This window comes from Xenopus laevis, chromosome 8L (assembly GCF_017654675.1).
Source record: "Xenopus laevis strain J_2021 chromosome 8L, Xenopus_laevis_v10.1, whole genome shotgun sequence".
NCBI classification, from domain to species: Eukaryota; Metazoa; Chordata; class Amphibia; order Anura; family Pipidae; genus Xenopus; species Xenopus laevis.
In genome coordinates this window covers 92,028,593-92,049,567 of record NC_054385.1, presented here as the reverse complement: position 1 = coordinate 92,049,567, position 20,975 = coordinate 92,028,593, and the positions used below count along the sequence as shown (strand labels likewise).

At 36.8% G+C, this 20,975-nt stretch overlaps 1 protein-coding gene across 1 annotated transcript in view; it reads left to right on the top strand.

Moving 5' to 3' along the window:
* The window catches only part of brf1.L (BRF1, RNA polymerase III transcription initiation factor 90 kDa subunit L homeolog), a 170,846-nt gene that overhangs the window by 121,423 nt on the left and 28,448 nt on the right, over positions 1 to 20,975 (top strand). Inside the window, 4 exon segments of the mRNA NM_001094594.1 lie at positions 8,410 to 8,471; positions 10,749 to 10,830; positions 10,927 to 10,982; positions 13,703 to 13,959. Of these exon segments, the coding sequence (NP_001088063.1) occupies positions 8,410 to 8,471; positions 10,749 to 10,830; positions 10,927 to 10,982; positions 13,703 to 13,959 (457 nt within the window).

The window sequence follows — 20,975 nt, the reverse complement described above, 5'->3', positions numbered from 1 at the left end:
GTTACTAGGGTCAAAATTACCCTAGCAACCATGCATTGATTTGAATAAAAGACTGGAATATGAATAGGATAGGGTCTGAATAGAAAGATGAGCAATATATTTGTAGCCTTAGAGAGGCAGAGCATTTGTTTTTAGATGGGGCCATTGACCCCCATTTGAAAGCTGGAAAAGACAAATAATTTAAAAACTATAACAATAAGAAAGAAAAACTATAAGAGAAAAAATAACATCCAGTTGAAAAATTTCATAGAATTAACCATTCTATAACCTACTAAAAGTTAACTTAAAGGTGAAGCACCCCTTTAAACCCTTATGGGTAATACTGTCATAGTCATCCAGTCATAATGTTTCCATTCCAAAGAAGATAGCAAGACACATGAGAACATCAAATATTTGTGGGTGCAGAACTTATTAGACAGGAAACTCCAATTTTCAGAGAAGAAAGTCTAGGTAAGGGATTAAACTTCACAGTGGCAACGCAGTGATGGATCACAATAATATCATACCACTTGAAGAGGCTAAAAACATCCCTTAAAAAGTATATAACGAGAAAATGCTAAAGCTGCTCCTTCTAACTTAATCTTGCAGGAGAGGAAGGCTCTGACATCACTTGCCAAGGCCCCAAGTGTCACTTGAGGGTTTACAATGCCAGAAAATTCCCTACCACTCAGTTGAACTGAAGAAGACACTAATGTGGTGAAATGTTTTCAAGACTACTCAAAGTCCAGTGGCTTTAGACCCATCTCTGCTAGATATGTGTATGTATTTTAAAGCCTCATACATACTACTTATTAGTGACGGATTCTTATTGGGTCAGATAGGCTATTGTGAAGCTTAAGCTCAGCTGTCTTAGGCTTGCTTGAACATCCTATATTCAAGAAGACATCCTTGATTCTAAAACTCTAGGTTCTGGAGCACATCCTAGATTCTACACCCTAAATTCTCTTCATGCTTTGCTTAATAATTATGCACAAGTGCTCACTGTTTTGTAGTTTTTACATGCCTTCTCTACTTAGATGGTCCGATTAAAAATATACTCGATCTATCTCTCTGTCCTGTTAAAAATAGCTCTCTGATTTAGAGCAAACAATCAAATTCAAAAAACTATACATACTTTTCTTTATACTTGACTGGCTCTAATCAGCAGACTAAAAAAACGTTGCCATATTTAGCATTTTGTGTCATACCAATTATTTACAACAACTAAACAGCACAGTAGCAAAAAATGCAGGAACTCTTCACAGCTGTGCGGCAAGAAGATATAATTTTGTCTGGTTTGTCATCATGCGTTTTAAGTTCTGCTTTTGTTATTTACTCTGTGTGACATGCTGCTTATCCCTTCAGAGTAGCAACTGCAGCGTGGGGGTTCATATAGTCACCTTCTCCAAAACATAGTTTGCCATCTATTGTAAACTGCAGATATGGAATCTCTTATCTGGAATGTTCACATTATGCAAGGCCCTGCTAACAGATTTATATACGTTTTTCAACCCATTGTTTAGACAATATTATTCAAGATTTTTTTAATATTTTTTTTTTAGATTGCTTATATGACACAATAAAGTTGGGAATAATGGATTGACTGACGGCTTTAATGGACATTTTTTCATTTTGTTCTGTACTTTTATTTTTTATACCCTTTCTATTGCCAAGCATTACTGCAAGGACTTGTGTTGGGCTTATGAGCACTTTATGTATGATGTGTTTTCTGATCATTTATACCATACTAACTTCCAGCATCTCATGATGAGCAGAATCTTGCCCAGAAATAAATGGTGAAACAATGCTTAAGTTTGTATATCAGATATTTCCAAAATGTGTTAAAGGAGAAGAAAAGTCCCTTTTACTTGGGTTAAGAGCGTTGGTCTTCCAGCTTCTTCTTTCTTCTCATGGCCGAGCTTTTGCAGTAGGGCGAAAAGCTGAACTTAAGTGAAAAAGTCAGCTATTTCACTCTACTGCGCATGCGTCTGCCCCCAGAAATTTGAACGATTGCTCTGTGGTGTCTCCTGAGCAACGGCCCGGGTGTCTGTTAAGTAAATGTGATCACTTGGGGTGCCTAACTTTTGGCACCCACAAGTAAAAAGGACTTTCCTTCTCCTTTAAAGGAGAAGTCAGCCTGTAAGGGGAAAAACCCTCTCCCCCCCCTCCCTTGTGTAGGCCCCCCCCTCTCCTCCCCCACGGCCTACCTGCCCCCCGGGCAAATGCCCCTAACTTGTTACTCACCCCTCAGCACAGGTCCTCTGCTGCGGAGTTCACAGACGCCATCTTCTCCCAAACGATCTTCTTCCTGCTTTGCCCGTGTTTTTTGGGGCATGCGCAGTACGAGGCATTTACCGGTAAGGATCTTCTGCGCATGTGCCGAGAGTCACAAAGTTTCCGAAAAAAGATTATAAACTTCGTTACTTTCGGGTGCATGCACAGTAGCTCCGTGCCGGCAAATGCCTCCAACTGCGCATGCGCCCGAAAGTCACAAAGTTTCCGATCTTTTTTTCCGGGGACATTTGTGACTTTCAGCGCATGCGCAGAAGATCCTTACCGGTAAGTGCCTCGTACTGTGCATGCGCCAAAAAACGCCAGGCAAAGCAGGAAGAAGAGCTTTCAGGTGAAGATGGCGCCCGTTAACTCCGTAGCAGAGGACCTGCGCCGAGGGGTGAGTAACAAGTATTTGCCCAGGGGGCAGGTAGGCCGTGGGGAGGAGGGCCTACACATTGGAGGGGGGAGGATTTTTTCCCCGTACAGGTTGACTTCTACTTTAATGCTCTCTATCGGCGGGCCACAGAGACTAAATGAGGGGGTACTTGTACAGTGTTAATCAGGGTGGGATTTGGGAATACAGAAATTATAGCAGTGTTTCTCCAGTGTTTTATATATCTGCCACTTTGCCATAAAATTTCATGGGGGCAGCATGAAGACCAGGTAGGGTAAAATTTGAGTAGAACTACATGGGAAGCTTCGGTGCGTTTCCAGCGTCTGCATCCGACAGTCATGTCGGATGAACAATGCGACACCATCCGACATTGCTATTGCATACCTTATTCTCAGTCACATCCAATTTGCCGCCTGTGTTTTGGCGCAGCGTGTCGGATCCGCCGAAAATGCACCAAAGTCGCCCATGTAGTTCTACCCTTAATTCCCCCTTTTAACTGTTTAGTGAAACCTCAACGAGTTCATCAGGTGCTATGAGGTGAAATCTAAAATCAGTCAAGCTTTGGGCAGTGGTGCAGTGAACTCAGTACTATCACATTTATGGACAAACCTGGCTATAATTTCGTGGTCTGTGCTATATTTGTTTGGGGCGGCGGGGGGTCACACAGTTTGAGGTAGAAGGACTTTAAATATTTAGAACAAATTTGATTTATTTTGCCACAGCCTAAGATGAAAGGCGGTTGCTAGTCTTTGTTTACTTGTGATATAAGGTCCCTTGCACACCTGCATTAAGAGCTTTGGATTAAATCTCCTTTTGAAGAGCAGCGTTGTGTTTCTTTTACCTGTAGCCTGCAGTGCAATATAAAGACTTTTAAAAACCACATCAAACCCTCCAGATGGAAGCTGTCCTTTTCAATAGCAGCCATAGATCACAGATCAGACATACACGCATCTGTGTTTAAAGAAAATGTTGTCCGTTATGGTTAGCAAGAAACGCTTTACATTCAGAAACTCAGCAGACAGATCTACAAGGAAAATCTGTTTAACAGAACACATATTTCTCCATAAGTATCCAAGAATCATGCACTTGGAACATTTTGAAACATTGTTTGAATGTCGTTGGAAATTTCCTTTTTGTAACGGACAGCTTGAACAAAAAAATGCTAATCAAGCTTTCTTACAAGTGTTTATTGGCTAAATATATATTCCTGGTTCTTAGGCTATATGCACATAGGGCAGTTTTCCCATCAGCATATTTCAGCCTGGAACAACACTGTGCTGCTCTCTGCGACTTGAATCGAAACTGCCCTACATTGCTCATTTAGCAGTCAGTGGCCTGAAAAGACTGTGTTTGGCCAACAGAAACTGTAGTTTCAAGTGCTTGTTTACCTTTAAAATACCTTTTTGTATGATGTAGACTGTAGAGAGTGATATTCTGAAACAATTTTGCAATTGGTTTTCATTTTTTTTTTTAGTTTTTTGAGTTATTTAGCTTTTTATTCAGCAAGCATCTCTCCGGTTTGCAATTTCGCAAATCTGGTCCCTAGGGTTCAAATTACCTTAGCAAACATGCATTCATTTGGATAAGAGACTTGAATACGAATAGGAGAGGGCATGAAAAAAATGAGTAATAAAAAGTAGCAATAACTACGTTTTTAGCGTTACAGAGCATTTCTTTTAGATGGGGTCAGTGACCCCCCCCCTTATATGAAAGATGGAAAGAGTGAGAAAAAAAGGCAAAAAATGAAAAGTTGCTTAGAATTAGCCATTCTATAACATACTAAAAGTGAACATAGGGTGAACAACCCCTTTATTGTCGATGGGTGGTGATATGGCAGTTTTGGCACTATTCTTATAATGCTAGATTAGAATATGCTGTTTTGATCAAGCATGGCGTGTCATTTGGGGGGGGGGATGTATTTTAGCTTTTTTTCCTCTGCTTTTGAGTCCCTTTTTGCAGAGACAACCAAATAAATACCAAGAAAGTCATACACTCCAAAAAGTCACTATAACCTCAGTTCTTCTCCTAGCAATATTGTATTTAACCATCATGTTTTCAAAATAAACAAAAGCATTTATTTTGATGCCAGAATACTAGATATGGTGGTAATGAATATAGATATATATTCAGTCTTTAAAAAGTAATAATTTACACTCTTGAGTACTGAATTTGTTGTTCAGCTAGGAGCTAAATGTAATTTATTTGTTCATTACAAAGAGCAAGTCCCTTTTTAAAGCCTTAAATGGAATGAAGCTCTGCAACGATGATATAATAACTCTCTTCCTGTGCAATGCCAGTCTATTTTTGGACAGAAATATTAATGTGATGAAAATATTGTACAATTTGTCATATTTTAGAATAACAGGATTCATTTGAGAAATATATATATTTTTTATAACTTCATAGCCAAGCTGAAGACCTGAAGCAATCATGCCAGTCCTTGTATGATCCGTCTGATATACAGTGCTTTACAAGAGTTTTGCTTATAAATATTTTATTCTTTATAAGTATGAGAACCGTTATCTGGAAACCATTATTCAGAAAGCTACAAATTACAGGAAAGCCATCTCCCATAGACTCCATTTTATCCAATTATTCCAAATTTTTGAAAAAATTATTTTCTTTTTTCTCTAATGATAAAACAGTATCTTGTCCTTGATCCCAACTAAGTTATAATTAATCCTTATTGGAGGCACAACCAGCCTGTTGGGTTAATTAAATGTTTACATGATTTTCTAGTAGACTTAAGGTATGAAAATCCAAATTAGGGAAAGATCCATTATCCTGAACACCCCCTAAGTATTCTGAATAACAGGTTCCATACCTGTACTACCGTTGGCTTTAGCTCCCTTTCTGTTAAAAATTGGCAACACAACATATAAGCTTTTGGATCATTTATCCAGACAGCACACACATCTATATTATTCCATCAATGGTGAACATTTTTAGCTAAAATATATGTGAAACTAAATGTAGTGTTTTAGGCTGCAACGGCAGAACTGCCATTTCCTTGCCAACAGCTCAACTGTCAGGAACCTGATTAAAAACCAGTAAGGGCATGTTGAGAAATTGAGAGGTTCAAAGGAGAATTGCTTGCCTGCTTTTAAAATACACTTAGATTTCAGTAAATATAGCCATTGCAATGATTGTTAGAGCTATAGGATTAAGTTATCACTTTTAGCTTCTCACTGGGTTGCAAGTTGGATGTTAGTACTTCTTGTTAAAGAATGTAGTGTTATTCAGTAGTCTAAATGCTATAGATAAATGAGAACAACCTATCCAAATCTTTTTTTTTTTTTTTAATTTATTTATTTTTTAAATTTTAGCCCAATTGCACAGGCCCTCAAGCCCCCTATGCAACTGCACCAAATTTCTAATTTAAAAGGGAACCATAATGAAAATGTAATAAGCTTCAGCATACTGAAATAAGACATTTTCTAAATACAATCTGTTAAATATTCTGTATTGTTTCAGATATAATCAAGTTTATATTCACTATTCCTTTCTCCGCATCTGTTTCTCTTCATTCTGTCTTCTTGCAGAAGTTTGGTGGCAGTCATTAACAGTTAGATGCAATATATCTTATAGGGGGGGGGGGCTTCCTTTCCTAGATAATATATTAGAGCTCACTCAAATAACTGATTCCAGTACAATAAAATCTTTCAAAATAACTGCCTTTTGCACATATTATGCATGTATAGAGACTTGATTTTTGGTGATTTTAATAGAGTGAGCTTAATACATCTTTTAAGCATTCAATATTGGTATTATAAAAATGGCTGGTTGAGGTTAGTGAGAGATTTGTTTCAACAATGGTCTTCCATAGCAGACATGGTTTCTAACATTCTGCCTGATGTACAAGTGCAGCTTTGCACATATGGGGGGAAAAAAAAGAAGTGGAGTTTTACGTTAAGCAGGGGAAATAAAGGTAATTCCAGAAGTATTACCAGTGGGAAAAACTTGTGATGAGACAAAAATGAAATCGTCCTTTCAAGTGATCTCACCAGCATAATGGTGAACAGCTGTTGCTTCTGCAAATAAAAAAGGACACTGCTGAAATTGCGGAGGCCTTTAAATTATACAAATCCTCTCTTCTGCAGCCAGAAAAGTTTGAAGTAGTAACAAATAAATTATGGGGAAGTAGTTAAGATAATAGCCGTCTAGGCGAGAAGGTCCATGAAACACCATTAATTATAGCATTTTGCATACAGTGGCGAACATAGAATATGGGACTGACACAGCTGCAGCTATCTGCAAATACTGAATTTAACAAAAGGCAATAAAACCTGGTGTGTGTGTCTCTTTCTTTCAAAATTCCCCTTAGACTATTTCTTTTATGATTTTCTACTCTCTTTCTCAATTTAGCCTGCCAAGCTTCTATATAGTTGTGTCTTTGCTCTGTATTTTTTTTTTTTATTGCAGTTCCCACAACAGCACAATTTTTTTTCCACCTAAACCAAGTGATTGATCTGTGGCATTAATTCATTTAGTCAGTGAGAAAATTCATACATTTTAACTTATAGAATCAGGTTGAAACTTATTTTACATATTGGACAAATTGGAAAGGAAATACCTCATTTTACACTGGAAGTACGCAAGAAGGGCATATGACTCAGGTTAGATGATGCAATTTGTTTTTATCACTAACAACAATTAGAGGAGTGTCTCCTATCTCTTGGCCCACTGGGAGCTGTAAAGTAGCCCTTTCCCAGAAACAACTACTAAAGTCAATTTAGCTATAGATGTTCAAATAATATTATTATTTATAGTAATAATCTGGACTATGCGTTATATTATTTCCTTAGCAGACCTCCATCTCCTCCCTCCTATTTACCCTATGTTACTAAGTGGGACATACTAATAATTTACCCCTTTAATTAAACGTTGCTTTACTGCTTTCACGTTACTGCAGTGATTGCCCTGGGGGTCAAAATGAACTGAAGGCCTCTTTTTGTGCCAAGGATTGCTGCTTTTCTGACAGAAAACATATCAACGATAAAGGAGACAGTTAAATGAAAAGTGCTAAATAGGCAAAACACTCAAACCTAATGAAGAGGCAAAAAATGTAACGTCAAGAGAAGCAGTATGAGATAGGACTTGGAGAGGTGGTGAAAACACTGGCATAATGGTTTGTAAAAGGAGAGAAGTAGAGAAAAAAGGCCAAAACTGATGTGTACATGTATTGTTATTGCCATATTTAGACATACTATTATATCCCCTTAGGTGTTTGAACTCTGGTTATGTGTGTGTATGTATGTATATGTGTGTATATATATATATATATATATATATATATATATATATATATATATATATATATATGTATATATGTATATATGTATATATATATATATATATATATGTATATATGTATATATGTATATATATATATATATATATATGTATATATGTATATATGTATATATGTATATATATATATATATATATATATATATATGTATATATGTATATATGTATATATGTATATATGTATATATATATATATATATATATATATATATATATTATATATATATATATATGTATATATATATGTATATATGTATATATGTATGTGTATTTATTTATATATATATATATCTATATCTATATCTATATATATATATATATATATATATATATATATATATATATATATATGTATGTATGTATGTAGCTGGAATTACAGTGACAATGTGTGCTGGAGATAACATAAATATGCCTCAATTACAAACAGAAAAATTCTGTTTTTGTTTTTGTAGGTGACAATGCAGGAGATGGTGAACTTGACCTTAATGGGATTGATGACAATGAAATAGATAGGGTAAGTTATTAATGACACAGCAGCAGCACCGAAGTATATAGCGTATATAGCATATATTCTCACCAATCAACTATTTATAGAACATGTACCACTGGCTAATGCAAATGGTGGTATTCGAATAGTCGTCACTAAAAAGTGTCTTGGTTATCTTGTGATGTGCACAAATATGGTGAGATTATAGCTTCCATTGTACCTCAGCTGTTGGTATTCATTTGTACAAATTTGATAAAGCCCTTGTTCGTGTTTGAGTTCCTACCTTAAATTTTGTTTTGCTTTTTCTAGTAATAAAATGGTAGGGATGCTCTGTGTATCAGGAATCGTATGTGCTTAGGCAGTGACTGTTGCAGTTGACCTGCCCCATGTTTATACTGTAAGACAGGGGTCCCAACCTTTTTTACCCATGAGCCCATGTGTGTGGAGCAACACAGGCATTTAAAAGTCCCTGAGGATGCCAAATAAGGGCTGTGATTGGCTATTGGGTAGCCCCTATGTGGACTGGCAGCACCTGCTTTAAAGGGGTTGTTCACCTTTGAGATAACCAAGTATGATATAGAAAGTGATATTCTGAGACAATTTGCAATTGATTTTCATTTTTTGTTATTAAAGGTGTTTTGATTTTTATTCAGCAGCTCTTTTAAGCAGTCTGGTCACTAGGTCCAAATTACCCTAGCAACCATGCATTTATTTGAATAAAAGACTGGAATATGAATAGGAGAGGCCTGAATAGAAGGATCAGTAATAAAAAGTAACAATAACAATACATTTGTAGCCTTACAGAGCATTTGTTTTTAGAAGGCAGTCAACAACGCCCATTTGAAAGCTGCAAAGAGTCAGAAAAAAAGGCAAATAACTAAAAATATAAAAGAATATAAAAAATAAATAATGAAAACCAATTGAAAAGTTGCTTATAATTGTCCGTTCTATAGCATATTAATAGTTAAAGGGATACTCTCATGGGAAAAAAAACAATTTTTCAAAATGAATCACTGAAATCCATTTCTCAAAAGAGCAAACAGATTTTTTTTATATTCAATTTTAAAATCTGACATGGGGCTAGACATTTTGTCAATTTCCCAGCTGCACCCAGTCATGTGACGTGTGCCTGCACTTTAGGAGAGAAATGCTTTCTGGCAGGCTGCTGTTTTTCCTTCTCAATGTAACTGAATGTGTCTCAGTGGGACATGGGTTTTTCCTATTGTGTTGTTCTTAGATCTACCAGGCAGCTGTTATCTTGTGTTCGGGAGCTGTTATCTGGTTACCTTCCCATTGTTCTTTGGTTTGGCTGCTGGGGGAAAAGGGAGGGGGTGATATCACTCCAACTTGCAGTACAGCAGTAAAGAGTGATTGAAGTTTATCAGAGTACAAGTCACATGACTTGGGGCAGCTGGGATATTGACAAAATGCCTAGCCCCATGTCAGATTTCAAAATTGAATATAAAAAAATCTTTGCTCTTTTGAGAAATGGATTTCAGTGCAGAATTCTGCTGGAGCAGCACTATTAACGGATTCATTTTGAAAAAATCCCATGACAGTATCCCTTTAATGTTAAAGATGAACCACTCCTTTAAGGCAAGATCCAAGATGTTGGTGAGCAACATGTTGCTCATGAGCCACTTGTTGGGGATCACTGTTGAAGCCATAATGTAGGGAGGCAGGTTTGCCTGTAGGTTTGTCAAAGAATTAGAAGGCAGAGGCTATAAGTGTATATGCTTTCAATAGAAAAAGTTTAAATGCAAACTGATTCATTAATTTTAATATTTTATATGATGTTTTAAAACTTTGAGCAATAGTATGGGCTGATACAGTTACACACAGTCAGTTAAAAGTAATGACTGCCTTTGGAGAAGTTGAGAACAACCAAATTGTCCTTTTATTTTGTAGTTCACTACAAAAGCCCAGTATCAAATTGTCTCTCCAATCCCTCAGAATCATGGTTACTTGACCACATAGTAGTGGTAAAAGAGTAATCTCTATAAAGCACTACATGATTTGTCTGCATGATCTAAATATAGGAAAATCTTAACAATACACTGGAACTAGTTGTATTGTACTCCTCATTAGTTATTATAAACAGAGGGATTTATTGTATTAATACTATTATCTCTGCTGAATGATGTCAAGATATTCATTATTCCTGACAAAAAGAAATCAAAAGAAGAAATGTATGCTATTTTTCAAATCAATACACACTTCACAGTTTTCCAAAAGTTATTTTGATGCATTTTGATTTGCTTTGGAAAGTTCAATAGCCTCGGACTCTTTCTTCTGCCTTTTTAGTATATTCTAAATGAGAAGGAAGCGGAAATAAAGACAGTGCTGTGGATGAAAGAGAACGCGGACTACCTCCGAGAACAGAAGGGTAAACACAGTCATTTTCAATTCAGACTTGTCCAGCTAGACATGACCTGAACCTAGATGGTGTCAGTCATGCTAACTTACCATCTCTGTGTTTCAGAAAAGGAAGAGCGTATTGCTAAAGAGAAGGAGCTTGGGATTTACAAAGAACAAAGGGTACATCATTTCATTTAATATGGTTACTGACTAAATATTGAGACTAAGGGGCAGATTTATTAAAGGACAAGGAAAGTCTAATGAAAAATACATCTTCTTTGAGAGGCAAACCCCCTGTCTTGTCATCCTTTGTTTAAAGATTGCTCTGTCTTAAGCCATTTGTCAGATACGCAGCATTGTTGAAAGTTCTAGAAAAGAAAGTCCAATTATGCAACAATCCTACACTAAGACCAAGAGTCTGTGCACTTGCTCAAACATGCACATTAAAGGAACCGTAACGTCAAAAAATAAGTGTTTTAAAGTAATGAAAATATAATGCAGTGTTGCCCTGCACTGGTAAAACTGCTGTGTTTGCGTCAGAAACATTACTATTGTTTATATAAATAAGCTGCTGTGTAGCAATAGGGCCAGCCATTCAAAGGAGAAAAAGCTTGTTACACAGCAGATAGCAAATAAGCTCTGTCTGTCTAATAGTGTTATCTGTTATCCATTTGTTAACCTGTGCCATATAGCCATTTTTCAATTTCCTCCATTGCTCCACAGCAGCTTGTTTATATGAACTATAGTAGTGTTTCTGAAGCAAACACATCAGTTTTACCAGTGCAGGGCAACGCTGCATTATATTTTCATTACTTTAAAACACTTAAATTTTTTTGGTGTTACTGTTCCTTTAAGTAAGGCTTGTGCGCTTGTTTTTTACTAGACCTACAGCAGCACATGAGATTTTGGGATGTGCTGTTGAGATAATGTTGGCTTCTATAGAGCAGTGCAGGTGAACTGAGCGGTTGCTTGAAAAAAAGATCTTAATCAGTTACATGCTGGGACACTCTACTACAAGATGAAGTAATAAGAAAAATACTTTCCTTGTCCTTTAAGGGTTGAATTGAAAATTAGAATTCTCATTTTTTGTATGGTTAAAACTCTCAAATTTGACTAGGAAATTATCCAAATTTTAATTTGATTTTCGAGATTTATCATACTCTGGCCCTTTAAGAATTCAAATTCAACTATTCGCCACCTAAAACCTGCCGAATTACTGTTTATGTCAATGGGAAAGATCCATGGATCAATTTGGAGATGTTCGGAGTGAAAAACTTGAATCGAGTTTGATCGAATCGAAATCGATTCGAGTTTTCGAGTCATTTAAATTTCTAAGAGTTTAATTAATTTGATTTTATTAATACATTTCCCCAGGTCGAATTTAAGGGAGTTTAAAAAAAAAAAAACCTCACATGAATTCGAAATTGGACCCTTGATAAATATGCCTCTATGTATACTGTGTGATGTCAGAACTACTTTTATGCCTGCTTCTTTTAAACCTTTACCAACAAAGTTTCACACTTGTTGTATCCATTCATGTCATGATCATTTCTTACCAGTGGCAACTTGTCTTTCAAAACACTAGGACCATAACTTAACATTACCTCTACTTTACACATAGTAGATATAGAAATATCTCTTAAGTACTGTTCAGTTTTCAACCATTCTTGTGGGAGCAAGCATACTGCATTCTCTGATAAAAAAGAAAAAGAGCCATTAGCCCTAAACCCCAGAAAAAGTATTGACCCTAAAGGCCAAACAATCATGAAAGTGGTTGACTTTTTAAAGGGCAAGTCAACCCCAAAATTAAGGTATGAAGTTCCAAATTACCAAAATATTCATTATGTGATAAAAACCCCAGGTCCAGAGTTCTGGCTAGCAGGTCACAAACCTATACTAGCATTAATGGAACATACAGAGAACACACAATAAACACAACTTTCCCATAAGTTGCGGTAAATAGCATCTAGCAGACAAATCAGCTTTGAATAATGAATATCTCTAACATTCTGGTTGGTAGTTCTTTGATATCAGGTTTTCTGGTGGGCCTTTGGTGTACATTTGAAGTTATCCCAATTCCAATGTAATTTTTTGTGTTTACCTACCGCTGGCTACTTTCGTGATATCAGACATGCCTCTGAGATATAATGGCAGTTAAAACAAAAGCAAAACTGCACATCGGAGATCTTCACAAAAGCTGTTTAAAGGACCAGTAACATCAACAAAAATTTTAAAAAAAATTTGTTAGTATACATCGAAGAAAACACAAGACAAATTAAACTTTAAAATTGCAAAGTCTTTATACAGAAATAACTTACTGAAACTCCGATTGCGCTCCTCTTCAGAAAGCGATCAGACGATCCACGGTGCGGCACTCGATTTCTCCTCACTGCCTTCCGTATAGGAGATATCCATGAGGAGAAATCGAGCGCTGCATGATGGATCGTCGCTGTGTTGCCTTCTCTGAAGAGGGGCGGAAGTGGAGTTTTGGTAAGTTATTTCTTAATAAAGACTTTGCAGTTTTAAAGTTTAATTTGTCTGTGTTTACTAACTATTTTTGATGTTACTGGTCCTTTAAAATTATCAAACAATCACTACTATTCAAGAGAACCAGTACAATAAAGAAAATGTTTGTTAGTAGCAGTCCGGTAAATGCATTGTTTGAGTTTTTCATGATTTGGCTACAAGAGGTCATCGTATGAGTTTTGCACATCTCAGCAATGATGGCTCTGAACACAGCTGTATAATATACAGCTCCCTGTTAAGAATGTAAATATATGTCATTGAACATAGAAAAACCATTGAACATTAGAGAAAATGTGTATTTAAAACTCTGAGTATGGAATGTTTCCTCCTTTAAATTCAGTGTCTTCATGCTTATTATTTTTGCTGTTGCTCAGCCTAGGAAACCTTCCAAGCGGAGGGCTCCAATCCAAGCCAGCACTGCTGGGGAGGCAATTGAAAAGATGTTGGAGCAGAAGAAAATCTCCAGCAAAATTAACTATGATGTTCTCCGGGACCTCAACAGTAAAGGGAGCAGTACTCCAAAGCAAGATAAGAACGATATGGAGGACGGTATCAATAGCAACCAACTCTCCCGCAGGAAATCTGCTGCCAGTAGAAGTCTGTCCAATCCTGTCAGCAATGCTGCCAAAAGGTACAGTCTGTCCACTTACATCATGCTCTGAAAGGGTCCCTGAGAATTTATATAGGCAGGTTTCCAGTGAGCTCTCAGGTTTATTTATACCTGAAGTAAGGGCTGCATCATTTCGTGTGTTCAGTCATTTGCATAATGAACGGGGAATGCTTCAAGCTGCTGCTTTTGTCATGTGAGCCTTTTTATTCCCAGTGACATTTTATTTTTCCCTTCTCTGATCTGCTTGGCTTCCACTTCATTGATATGACACTTAACATGCTGCAGTGTTATCAGGATGAGCAGCTCTGAGGTAAGGAGCATGGCATTCTGCAGGAGATGGGAAGTCTGATTGTCTGGAATTCTAATGTTTTTTTCTTACACTGGGCAAAGAGAAGTGATAAGATGTTCAGAAAGATACTCTCTCCTTACATTTTGGCATGCAGTTGTAGTAATAACTGCACATTACTTGTTAAAACCCTATTTATTTTATCTGTGTGCTGCCATGTCATGTATAAGCCTTATACAAGTAAGATCATCAAATGGCCAATGAGCACTCTATTAACTCCAGTCATGCCATTAAGATCAGTAGAGAAATTGAAAGCATTACCTACACGTTCACAAGCAGAATACCAATCTGCCTGCCTGTCTAGTTTGTGAAAAATCCAGGCTGGACATATGTTCCACATTGGAATGCACAGCCATCTTGGATTTTCTCCTACCAAAAGAAATGCGTATGAGGGAGGGAAATTAATAAAGAAATACTGGCACAGTGAGCCCCCTAAATAAGTGGGCCCTGGGCAGGTCACCCCTTTTGAGAAAATGGCCCTGATCTCATCCCCCACCCAGCTTTGCATTATCAATAAAATTCTTTGCTGCACATTTTGGCCTTGTGGTAGATGATGTAGCCCTCTGTTACTTGGAATTACTCTACCTAGGGTCTATTGTCAGCAATCTTTGCCTCTCCTTCAAACAGAGCCATATACAACTTAAATCTAAGTCCGTTTTTAACATATCCAATTTTTGTGTGAATTATGGGTTACCTTTCATGTATTTCTTTTAAATATATAATTTTATATAAGTTAAACTAGCAATTTCTTCATAGTTTCACTTGTACATGGGAGTAGCACTATCTGTTTATGATCATCTTGTAGTGTTCATTTTTAAAAGCTAACTGAGAAGAATTTAGCTGCTGACATGACCATTATTGCAGCTTACAGGCAAAGGTATAAGGTAAAACCTACTTAATAGTGAAATGACAAAAACAAAAGTTTTTTTTGAGTGTCTGATGCATTTTTTTTTTTGCATTTGTGGGTATGTAGACAATTGCATTTGGATTATACACTTTGTACACTCTTTAGCATGCAAACTTCTATAATTGTAGAGTGCCACATAGCACCACATATATTAAGGACATTTCTGCTCTATCACTTTAAGTAAATGTGTCCTGAAATTATTTTTTTAATCAATTGTAACTGTTTCACAACTATTGGAATGGGAAGAAGGCTAGCAATCATTTTATTTTTGTCTCTTGACTTATTACCTTGTACAATGACTAAGCCCCCAGCATTTATGTGAGATTACACCTTTAATTTTACATCTCTGGCTTTATATCTGTTTTAAAGTCATAAAATTTGTGTTCATTGGCTTCTGTGCTGGATATTTATAAAAACCTGACCCCAGAAAAATGAGAAACTCTTCCAGGAAGCTCCAGTAGAAGGTCTCCTTAATCTGCTAGGTATGTTCAGCTGGCAGCTCCTGGAGTGCAGAGGTTCAGGAGAAATGAAAAGCTGGAATTAGGTCAGCGAGCCTCTATCATTAACCTCATTATTCTTAATAACTGTTTCAAAAAGGGGCCACCCAAGTTAACATTGTTTTTGCTTGACTACCATAATACCATGTAGAACTATCCAGTTGCAAAGTGGTTAACATATTCCAGGCTCTGCTAATTTCATCATCTGCTTTGTGAAACAACTCCCATAAGGGACTTGGCCTGCTTGTTATTTTCTTTTTATCAAGCTGTCAGCCTCTTCTTGTCCTTCTCAGATGTATCAGAGCTGAGAGAAACGGAATCTCTCTGGAGTAAAGAAAAGCAACTTGCACTCCACTTTGTTTTCCTCAAGGCAGTGTGGGTCAGAGAAAGTTAATTTGATTTATCATAAAAAAAGAAAAAAAAACCTGTATTCCACTGCACAAGGCTTGGATAGGTTGCTGTTACAGCCAAAAAACACACACTCTGCATTCACACATTACTAAATGCCGGTTTTGATGAATGTATCACAACATTTGCAAAGATTTATCTTTGTTCTTACCTAAGCCTTGTTAACTTTTATTATGCTAATCACATACTCCTTTTTCTGTATTAAAGGGATACCATTATACAATTTTTTACTTTATCAGCCAACTCCGCTTGTTTGCAAAAGGCATCTGGCTTTCTAGGCACTGTTTTGTAGGGCCCTCTAATCCTATTGTACTCTGTAAACCCTTGTTTGTTATTCACCATTTATTCCCCGTTTGTTATAAACTACGGTAAAGCACTGCGTAACTTGTCGGTGCTGTTTAAATAAATAAATGATACCTCATGAGGTTGCAGGTAAGGCTTCTTCCTAATGACTCTTCTGCATAGATCATGTTTTTGCTAGCAGTACTGTACCGTGGAACAGTGCAACACCTCTCCTGTATCTACCAAGTCTTCCTGCAAGTATTTTGCAGTCAAAATGGACGTGTGTCTCTTTTTCAACCTTACTTACTATGTTACTATGTATATGACTGCAGTTATTGCCTTGGCTTCCACAGTTCCCTTTAAGGCTACTGCCACAGGCAGCTGATTCTCCACCTGTAAAACACATTCCAAGAATCAGCCCAGTGTGGCTTTAGCCTAACTACAATTTCTTTAATGACATTATGGACAATGGACATCTTTTTTTTTAGTCTTCCTCTACCTTGTAGGAATCTGCTTCATTTTCAGATTCAACTTTGCATCAAACTGTACATCAGTGATGCACTAAAAAAATTGCTTAAATTGCCACTATACTTTTTTTATTTTATTTCTTAAAGCGTTGTATGATGGAATTTTTAGGAGATGCATGTATTTGTTTTATTTCCTATAGCTCTAGGATAGTCGGCACTGATTAGAATACCAGATACAGTTGAACAACCACATACATTGTCAACATGACCCTCATCTAGTCCAGTCTAGAATATATAGCAGTATTTAAGCATTTTTTTAATGAACACCCTGTGTAAATTTCTTTTAAAAACAATTGCGCAAAGCTAGACCATAAGCACCCGAAAAGATTTGCATTGGTGGAAAAGGTGGCTCTAAAAAATATTAAAACATTAGATTTGAACATACTTAAAACCATATATATAATTTTTTTTACGTTCTAAACACTTTTTCAACTATAAACAATGTCCTATTGGGAAAGAAAAACTAATTTAAATTTCAAATAAAAACTTTTCAGTGTAGAACTTATTTAGCCACATGATGCAATTGTGCATTTTAATAGAAATATCAATATCAAATCGCTTATAAATGAAATCCATACATACAACTTCTTTACGTAAGTGGAAGACTATACTTAGCATGAAAAGTTTTGTATAACAAGTAATAAAGTTCTGCATAAAATACATTGCCCTGCTGCTTACTTTACCACTGAACACCGCAGACATATTATATCAAATTAAATTTGGGAGCAAAATGTTCTGAAGCTTCCAATATTGCTGGCAGAAAAATTAACCAAACCTCCTGACTTCAGCTTTAACCCATGCTACTGTCTCTCCACATTTATACATTTCAGGTACAGAAATGTAAATAACAGTATTTCATTTATATCCCCATAACATGATTTTTATGGGATTCAAACAGGCTGAGGTCTGTATTATTTATGTATTGTGAGGAGCCGGCTAATTTGTAATTCATTTATCCTCTACTGTCTAGTATATCTGCATAGGTCTAGCCAGATGTTTATCAGATCATGTTGGATGCTCTAATTACTGTGTGTCTGTGATCACTCTAGTCTTGAAGAGAAGCTATTCTTCCCATGCACAACTTTTACACAATATTAGGGATGCACTGAATCCAGGGTTCGGTATTCGGCCATTTTCCGCAGGATTCCGATTCGGCCGAATCCTTGTGCCTGGCCGAACCAAATCCCTAAAGGGCAAGGAAAGTCAGTTTTCATATTTGTAAAGTACACTGTCCCCCCTCCTCGATCGCTAAATTATTTTTTCAAAAACCTTTTGTGAAATAAATATTCACAAGGTATGCGATCCTTTCCACATCCTATCTGTCATTTTGGACTCCAGCGTGTCACTGTCCCGGTACTTCCGGTTGTTTTGCGCGTGTCTGAAGACTGAAAGCACGTAACAGAAATTCTGTGAACGAGCATCGGGGCACGCACACTAAAGATTTGCTGATAAGGTAAAACCTTCACTAAAAGAGATGTTCGTCTATATTATTTAAAGCACAAGTATATTTTATGTGAATGTGTGGATCTATGTGTCTGTCTGTGTGTGTGTGTGTGTCTATCTGTATGTCAGCACTGTAGCTGAAGTAAAACTTATTGCGAATAGCAACACCCATTCCCATCCTCCTGTTCAGTAATCTTGCCGGGGGGGGGGGGACGCATCGCAGGGCAGCTTCCAGCCGTGGGGTTCATTGTAACTGTGGTAAAAGTTCAGCATTGTTGCTGAGGTGCTGATCGAAAAGCTTAAAATGCCATCATTTGCCAGCCATTTAAAAACAACTTAAAGTGATACTGATACACTAAAAAAACATTATTCAAAATATTAATCTACATCAAAAGTTAGCTATAGCTCATGTTGACACTTTTTGACATATTAGCTATTAGCTTTTTGTCCCTTCTCAACATGTCAGAGTTTCTAATGCTAACAGACTGCTGAAGCTCAAATATGGCAGCACCCTCAGAGAGGAACATGGGGGATCAGATGGGTAATGTAAAAGCATCTGAATCAAAATTATAGATAGCATGTGAAGACAATATTATAATAGATGTAAAAAAAGGTTTAATTTCTGGTGTCCATATCTCTTTAAGCAGTGCCCTATGGACTTCTATACATGCTAGTGTGACTTTGAGATATGAACTCAGGAGGTGACATTGAAATGAGAAGGATCTTGGGGTTTTTGTTGATAACAAGTTGTCTAATAATGGGCAGTGTCATTATGTGACTACTAAAGCAAATAAAGTTCTATCTTGCATAAAAAAGGGCATTAACTCAAGGGATGAAAACATAATTATGCCTCTTAATAGATCCCTGTTAAGGCCTCATCTGGAGTATGCAGTGCAGTTTTGGACTCCAGGCCTTAAGAGGGATATAAATGAGCTGGAGAGAGTGCAGAGATGTGCAACTAAACTGGTTAGAGGGATGGAAGACTTAAATTATGAGGGTTGATCATCAAGGTTGGGGTTGTTTTTTCTGGAAAAAAGGCGCTTGCGATTACACTTTACAAGTACATTAGAGGACATTATAGACAAATAGCAGGGGACCTTTTAACCATAAAGAGGATCACCGTACCAGAGGCCACCCCTTTAGACTAGAAGAAAAGAACTTTCATTTGAAGCAACGTAGGGGGTTCTTCACATGTCTTTCAAGGGGTTGTTCACCTTCAAGATAACTTTTAGTATGATGTAGAGAGTGATATTCTGGGACAATTTGTAATTTGTTTTGATTTTTTTATTATTGAAGGTTTTTCAGTTATTTAGCTTTTTATTCAGCAACTCTTCAATTTGCATCTTAAGAAATCTGGTAAATAGGGTCCAAATTACCCTAGCAACTATGCACTGATTTGAATAAGAGACTGGAACATGAATAGGAGAGGGTCTGAATAGAAGGATCAGTAATAAAAAGTAACAATGACAATACATTTGTAGCCTTACAGAGCATTTGATTTTTAGAAGGGAGTCAGCGACGCGCCATTTGAAAGCTGCAAAGAGCCAGCAGAAAGTCAAATAACTCAAAAACTATAATAAAAATAAATAATGAAAACTAATTGAAAAGTTGCTTAGAATTGTCTGTTCTATAACATGATATAAATTACCTTAAAGGTGAACCACCCCTTTAAGAGTGGCTTATTAATATATTAAAGGCTATTGTGATACTAAATTCTGTAGTTAGTATAGATATGGGTATATATAATTTATCTGAGTAAGACAAAACAGAGGCGCCTGGCGTGTTTATACAAAGACACTGTTGTTTTTGTTCCATATTGCCTGATGAAGCAGGAAATGCCTGTGAAACGCGTTGCAATACTGTTTTTTTGAATAAACTATTATTGAAAATTACCACTATCGTTGGTGTCTGCTTGGAGGAGGTAAGTTCATTACTACCTCCTCTGAATTACCCATTGGGTTTTTAAGTGCTTTTAGCTATTTTTATCCTTTTGGCGCCTCTGTTTTGTCATACTACCATATCGAGTCCACCCCGAGTGGAGGGGTATCATCCCCGTTTTCTTCAGGTGGGGTCAGGATAATCTCCCCACCTGCCTATACAGTGGTTGCCTATCGGTAACCCTGGTTTGTGAGTATTAACTTGTTTACTCTACCATTACTCCTTGTAAAAACATATTACACTATTGGGGCTCTTGGTGTTCCTTTTTGTCTCCTATAATTTATCTGAGAGTAGGGAGGGGGTGTGTGTATGGATGCTGGGTTTTCATTTGGAGGGGTTGAACTTGATGGACTTTGTCAACCCGATTTAACTATGTAACTGTACATGCTTCACTGTGTAATCTTTACTGAGTGGGCTTATATGTGAACCACAGGTTGACCATTAACTACAGTATCTAAAGTATGTCATGTAAACCGTCCACCTTCTTAAAAGCTTTTGTGCATTGCACAGCAGATATATTCACAAATTCCACCATGAGATTGGAAAAGTAGTATTTTTCACTCCGTAACGAGGCGTATATGATAAGTCCTACACATATATTCCACAGTATCAGTATGATAGATAGAAAATCACAATGTGCATCTAGTCCATAAACCTGCAGTTTTTCACACAGTGCATGTGGTTGAAAA